Source organism: Aegilops tauschii, chromosome 6 (genome assembly GCF_002575655.3).
Source record: "Aegilops tauschii subsp. strangulata cultivar AL8/78 chromosome 6, Aet v6.0, whole genome shotgun sequence".
In the NCBI taxonomy this organism is placed as follows: domain Eukaryota; kingdom Viridiplantae; phylum Streptophyta; class Magnoliopsida; order Poales; family Poaceae; genus Aegilops; species Aegilops tauschii.
Genome location: NC_053040.3, coordinates 83294642 through 83302503, shown reverse-complemented (window position 1 = coordinate 83302503; position 7862 = coordinate 83294642). Strand labels below are relative to the sequence as shown.

The following is a 7862-nucleotide window of genomic DNA, read 5'->3' as shown; positions in this document are numbered from 1 at the left end:
TTGTCCGTGCGTACCCACCTTCAGCCATATAGCTGTGAATACAAAGACCAGACAAGCTAAGCTTCTTAGAATTGTCGAACCAATCACAAATTATATTCGCTTATTCGACGCTGGTAGTTTGTTTGTGTATGTAGTTATATATACACACCCTAGCTGTACATCACGCATTTTAGTCAGTTCTTAGTGCGTGCCGATTGAGCATTCCCATATCGATCGATAGAGTTGCCGGCCATGGGGAAGAAGGCCGCCGCCGTGATCTGCGGGACGGCGAGCGTCCTAGGCCTCCTCGCGGCTATCCTAGGATTCGCCGGCGAGGGCACCAAGTCCCAGGTACGCGTGATAATTAGCTTTCCTAGCTCCAGTATGCAGTAGGACAGGTGCCGCAGATCACGAACAGAGCTGACACAGTAGTGCTGGTGCAGTCGTTTGTTGGGTTCGACGGGGTGAGGTGCGTGTACCGGAGTACGGCGGCGCGGGGTTGCGGCGTCGCGGGCGCGCTGTTCCTCCTGGCGGCGCAGGTCCTCCTCGCCGCCGCCACCGGCTGCTCCGGCTGTTGCCGGCCAGAGACGCGGAAGATCCCGTCCGAGACCAAGCGCGTCTTCGCCGTCGCCATGTACATCCTCTCATGGTACGACGCATTACCCTTTCACTTTTTCTCTAGACTTTCTGTCTCGTGTCTAACGTGTAGTGTACACGCATGTGCGAACGAAGGATCCTGATGTTCATCGCGGCGGCGCTGTTTTTCATCGGCGCGATGTGGAACACGGCCGGGAAGCGGAAGCCGGCGGAAGAGACCAGCACCGCCGAGGACTGCTACGTGCTGCAAACTGGGGTGTTCGCCACCGCGTCCGCGCTGTCCCTCATCGTCGTCAGCTTCGGCATCGGCTCCTACTTCCTGCTCGGAGCGTCGGCGCCGCCACGGGAGCAGCAGCCGGAGATCGCTCTGGGGCAGCCGCCACCCTACTTCCAGGCCCAGCCCCAGCCCCACGGCGGCTATCCGGCCGGTACCACCTGGCAGACACGCGTATGAACCAAGCTCTTCCTCGGCCATGGAATTTTGAGAATTCCTAATATCAATATTGAATTCATGCTCCAGCTAACTCATTCAAAAGTCTAAACTGATGGAGGGAAATGGGCAATATATTTCAACACTCCCCCTCACGTCTAGACTATTTTAGTCGTTGGACGTGGGATCGATGTAGGCCGCAGAAGAATTTATAAAGTTTTAATGGACCATCTCATACATATCAATAAGATCAATCGAGCTTGTAGGAAACCAAAAGAGGATTTCTCTTAATCTTTTCTGAAAACTGTTATAGGTATATGTAATATAGGAATTTTCAGTGTAATCAGCTTCCTGTTGGAGGTGGCATTTCCGGCAGGAGTCAAATGTGATTTCTTTTCTGTTAGTTTAGTGATCAAGAACAGACCAACATATTTGGTGTCTAGAATTATACTCCCTCCGTCTTAAAATAAATGTCTCAAGCTTAACACAACTTTGTACTAAAGTTAATATAAAGTTGAAACACTTATTTTAAGACGGAGGAAGTAGTTGTTTATGGTTCTTTCTATGAGAAGGGCAAGCAAGAGTTTGTATATGAGCCGCACAGACTTCTTGTTCATTGTCAAGCACCAGTCGTTGTTGAAGGGGATTTCAACTTATAACAGGTAATAGGAATTTTCAGTGGAATCAGCTTCCTGTTGGAGGTGGCAACTATGTGACACAAAATAATCTGACTCGCGATATATAGTAAGTCAATGACAGAGTGGTAGACACATAAACACTACTATATTGTGTAACAGTTTATGAGTTTAATCACAACAAATGTAAAATTTCACTACTTTTTAGAGTTTGATGTTAGATAAAATGACACATATAGATAGACTTTCTTAAATATGCTAACATTAATATTCACTTCCATAACCACATTTCTTTAAAAAAATCCCATGCCACATTTGTATTTGTATTTGTATTTGTAAAATAAATGCAAATATTTTTCAGACATATTACCAAATACAAATACATAATATTTTGAATTATCCAATGTCACTTTCCACCCTTAGTTACATGAACATGGGCATGAGCCCGGATTTTCCAAGGCCCGAGGCCAACCTTGCCAACACGGAAATGCATGAGTGATTTGAGACAATGCTTCAACAAAATCTCGAGTTCCTTCTCACGGTCACACTACAAGCAAAGAAGACGATCTTACCAAAAGACGGGTCGATTTGGTGCCAATCAAATCACCTGGTCTTTCCCAACCACATTTCTCAATAAACCCTAGACGTCAGGGATCTTTAGCGATTTGGTTATGCCCCCGGGCCTAGGCGTGTTTGCTTGTCTCCCTAGCATCCAAAGACTCTCATAGCCTTTGGAGATGCACTAGAATGCAACTCCGTGCCAGCGGGTGTGGGAATGACACTTTTTGTTGGGGAACGTAGTAATTTCAAAAAAATTCCTACACACACGCAAGATCATGGTGATGCATAGCAACGAGAGGGGAGAGTGTTGTCCACGTACCCTCGTAGACCGAAAGCGGAAGCGTTAACACAACGCGGTTGATGTAGTCGTACGTCTTCACGATCCGACCGATCAAGTACCGAACGTACGGCACCTCCGAGTTCAGCACACGTTCAGCTCGATGACGTCCCTCGAATTCCGATCCAGCCGAGTGTTGAGGGAGAGTTTCGTCAGCACGACGGCATGGTGACGATGATGATGTTCTACCGATGCAGGGCTTCGCCTAAGCACCGCTATGATATTATCGAGGTGTAATATGGTGGAGGGGGGCACCGCACACGGCTAAGAGATCAATGATCAATTGTTGCGTCTGTGGGGTGCCCCCTGCCCCCGTATATAAAGGAGCAAGGGGGGAGGCGGCCGGCCTAGGAGGAGGGCGCGCCAAGGGGTGAGTCCTACTCCCACCGGGAGTAGGACTCCTCCTTTCCTTGTTGGAATAGGAGAAGGGAAGGGAGAAGGAGAAAGAAGGAAGGGGGCGCCCCCCTCCCTAGTCCAATTCGGACTAGTCCATGGGGAGGGGTGCGGCCACCCTTTGGGGCCTTTCTCTCCTTTCCCGTATGGCCCATTAAGGCCCAATACGAATTCCCGTAACTCTCCGTTACTCCGAAAAATACCCGAATCACTCGGAACCTTTCCGATGTCCAAATATAGTCATCCAATATATCGATCTTTACGTCTCGACCATTTCGAGACTCCTCGTCAAGTCCCTGATCTCATCCGGGACTCCGAACTCCTTCGGTACATCAAAACACATAAACTCATAATATAACCGTCATCTAACTTTAAGCATGCGGACCCTACGGGTTCGAGAACTATGTAGACATGACCGAGACACGTCTCCGGTCAATAACCAATAGCGGAACCTGGATGCTCATATTGGCTCCCACATATTCTACGAAGATCTTTATCGGTCAGACCGCATAACAACATACGTTGTTCCCTTTGTCATCGGTATGTTACTTGCCCGAGATTCGATCGTCGGTATCTTAATACCTAGTTCAATCTCGTTACCGGCAAGTCTCTTTACTCGTTCCGTAATACATCATCCCGCAACTAACTCATTAGTTACAATGCTTGCAAGGCTTATAGTGATGTGCATTACTGAGTGGGCCCAGAGATACCTCTCCGACAATCGGAGTGACAAATCCTAATCTCGAAATACGCCAACCCAACAAGTACCTTTGGAAGCACCTGTAGAGCACCTTTATAATCACCCAGTTACGTTGTGACGTTTGGTAGCACACAAAGTGTTCCTCCGGTAAACGGGAGTTGCATAATCTCATAGTCATAGGAACATGTATAAGTCATGAAGAAAGCAATAGCAACATACTAAACGATCGAGTGCTAAGCTAACGGAATGGGTCAAGTCAATCACATCATTCTCCTAATGATGTGATCCCATTAATCAAATGACAACTCATGTCTACGGCTAGGAAACATAACCATCTTTGATCAACGAGCTAGTCAAGTAGAGGCATACTAGTGACACTCTGTTTGTCTATGTATTCACACATGTATCATGTTTCCGGATAATACAATTCTAGCATGAATAATAAACATTTATCATGATATAAGGAAATAAATAATAACTTTATTATTGCCTCTAGGGCATATTTCCTTCAGTCTCTCACTTGCACTAGAGTCAATAATCTAGTTCACATCGCTATGTGATTTAACATCAATGGTTCACATCTTTATGTGGTTAACACCCATAGTTCACGTCGACATGTGACCAACACCCAAAGGGTTTACTAGAGTCAGTAATCTAGTTCACATTGCTATGTGATTAACACCCAAAGAGTACTAAGGTGTGATCATGTTTTGCTTGTGAGATAATTTTAGTCAACGGGTCTGTCACATTCAGATCCGTAAGTATTTTGCAAATTTCTATGTTTACAATGCTCTGCACGGAGCTACTTTAGCTAATTGCTCCCACTTTTCAATATGTATCTGGATTGTGACTTAGAGTCATCCAGATCGGTGTCAAAGCTTGCATCGATGTAACTCTTTACGACGAACTCCTTATCACCTCCGTAACCGAGAAATATATCCTTATTCCGCTAAGGATAATTTTGACCGCTGTCCAGTGATCTCCTCCTAGATCACTATTGTACTCCCTTGCCAAACTTATTGTGAGGTACACAATAGGTCTGGTACTCAGCATAGCATACTTGATAGAACCTATGACTGAGGCATAGGGAATGACTCTTCATTCTCTTTCTATTTTTCTGCCGTGGTCGGGTTTTGAGTCTTTACTCAACTTCACACCTTGTAACACAGGCAAGAACTCTTTCTTTGACTGTTCCATTTTGAACTATTTCAAAATCTTGTCAAGGTATGTACTCATTGGAAAAAAAAACTTATCAAGCGTCTTGATCTATCTCTATAGATCTTGATGCTCAACATGTAAGTAGCTTCACCGAGGTGTTTCTTCGAAAAACTCCTTTCAAACACTCCTTTATGCTTTGCAGAATAATTCTACATTATTTCCGATCAACAATATGTCATTCACATATACTTATCAGAAATGATGTAGTGCTCCCACTCACTTTCTTGTAAATACAGGCTTCACCGCAAGTCTGTATAAAACTATATGCTTTGATCAACTTATCAAAGCGTATATTCCAACTCCGAGATGCTTGCACCAGTCCATAGATGGATCGCTGGAGTTTGCATATTTTGTTAGCACCTTTAGGATTGACAAAACCTTCTGGTTGCATCATATACAACTCTTCTTTAATGAATCCATTAAAGAATGCAGTTTTGTTTATCCATTTGCCGGATTTCATAAAATGCGGCAATTGCTAACATGATTCGGACAGACTTAAGCATCGTTGCGAGTGAGAAAATCTCATCGTATTCAACACTTTGAACTTTGTCAAAAACCTTTTTCCGACAAGTCTAGCTTTGTAGATAGTAACACTACTATCAGCGTCCGTCTTCCTCTTGAAGATCCATTTATTTTTTATGGCTCGCTGATCATTGGGCAAGTCAATCCAAGTCCATACTTTGTTCTCATACATGGATCCCATGTCAGATTTCATGGCCTCAAGCCATTTTGCGGAATCTGGGCTCACCATCGCTTCTTCATAGTTCGTAGGTTCGTCATGGTCTAGTAACATAACCTCCAGAACAGGATTACCGTACCACTCTGGTGCGGATCTTACTCTAGTTGACCTACGAGGTTCAGTAACAACTTGATCTGAAGTTTCATGATCATCATCATTAACTTCCTCACTAATTGGTGTATGTGTCACAGGAACCGGTTTCTGTAATGAACTACTTTCCAATAAGCGATGAGGTACAGTTACCTGATCAAGTTCTACTTTCCTCCCACTCACTTCTTTTGAGAGAAACTCCTTCTCTAGAAAGGATCCATTCTTAGCAACGAATGTCTTGCCTTCGGATCTGTGATAGAAGGTGTACCCAACTGTCTCCTTTGGGTATCCTATGAAGACACATTTCTCCGATTTGGGTTTGAGCTTATCAGGATGAAACCTTTTCACATAAGCATCGCAACCCCAAACTTTAAGAAACGACAACTTTGGTTTCTTGCCAAACCACAGTTCATAAGATGTCGTCTCAACGGATTTAGATGGTACCCTATTTAACGTGAATGCAGCTGTCTCTAATGCATAACCCCAAAACGATAGTGGTAGATCGGTAAGGGACATCATATATCGCACCATATCTAATAAATTACGGTTACAATGTTCGGACACACCATTACACCGCGGTGTTGCAGGTGGCGTGAGTAGTGAAACTATTTCACATTGTTTTAACTGAAGGCCAAACTCGTAACTCAAATACTCTTCTCCACGATCAGATCGTAGAAACTTTATTTTCTTGTTACGATGATTTTCCGCTTCACTCTGAAATTATATGAACTTTTCAAATGTTTCAGACTTCTGTTTCATTAAGTAGATATACCCATATCTGCTCAAATCATCTATGAAGGTCAGAAAATAATGATACCTGCTACGAGCCTCAATATTCATCGGACCACATACATCTATATGTATGATTTCCAACAAATCTGTTGCTCTCTCCGTAGTTCCGGAGAACGGCGTTTTAGTCATCTTGCCCATGAGGCACGGTTCGCAAGCATCAAGTGATTCCAAAATCCCATCAGTATGGAGTTTCTTCATGCGCTTTACACCAATATGACCTAAACGGCAGTGCCACAAATAAGTTGCATTATCATTATTAACTTTGCATCTTTTGGCTTCATTATTATGAATATGTGTATCACTACGATCGAGATCCAACAAACCATTTTATTGGGTGTATGACCATAGAAGGTTTTATTCATGTAAACAGAACAACAATTATTCTCTAATTTAAATGAATAACCGTATTGCAACAAACATGATCAAATCATATTCATGCTCAACGCAAACACCAAATCACACTTATTTAGTTTCAACACTAATCCCGAAAGTATAGGGAGTGTGCGATGATGATCATATCAATCTTGGACCTACTTCCAACACACATCGTCAGCTGGCCCTTAACTAGTTTCTGTTCATTCTGCAACTCCCATTTCGAGTTACTACTCTTAGCAACTGAACCAGTATCAAATACCGAGGGGTTGCTATAAACACTAGTAAAGTACACATCAATAACATGTATATCAAATATACCTTTGTTCACTTTGCCATCCTTCTTATCCGCCAAATACTTAGGGCAGTTCCGCTTCCAGTGACCAGTCCCTTTGCAGTAGAAGCACTTAGTCTCAGGATTAGGTCCAGACTTGGGCTTCTTCACTTGAGCAGCTACTTGCTTGTTGTTCTTCTTGAAGTTCCCCTTCTTCCCTTTGCCCTTTTCCTTGAAACTAGTGGTCTTGTCAACCATCAACATTTGATGCTCTTTCTTGATTTCTACCTTCATCGATTTCATCATCATGAAAAGCTCGGGAATCGTTTTCGTCATACCTTGCATACTATAGTTCATCACGAAGTTCTACTAACTTGGTGATGGTGACTAGAGAATTCTGTCAATCACTATTTTATCTGGAAGATTAATCCCACTTGATTCAAGCGATTGTGGTACCCAGACAACATGAGCACATGCTCACTGCTTGAGCTATTCTCCTCCATCTTTTAGCTATAGAACTTGTTGGAGACTTCATATCTCTCAACTCGGGTATTTGCTTGAAATATTAACTTCAACTCCTGGAACATCTCATATGGTCCATGACGTTCAAAACGTCTTTGAAGTCCCGATTCTAAGCCGTTAAGCATGGTGCACTAAACTATCAAGTAGTCATCATATTGAACTAGCCAAACGTACATAACATCTGCATCTGCTCCTGCAATAGGTTTGTCACCTAGCGGTGCAT

The 7862-nt window shown here is 43.5% G+C and overlaps 1 protein-coding gene across 1 annotated transcript; it reads left to right on the top strand.

Annotated features, from left to right (window-relative positions):
- Positions 1–231: 231 nt before the first annotated feature.
- Positions 232–1030, top strand: LOC109732986 (uncharacterized). The gene is made up of 3 exons (XM_020292193.3): positions 232–330; positions 378–628; positions 712–1030. Exons 1-3 carry the CDS (start codon positions 232–234, stop codon positions 1028–1030), a joined length of 669 nt encoding a protein of 222 aa, XP_020147782.3.
- Positions 1031–7862: the final 6832 nt, after the last annotated feature.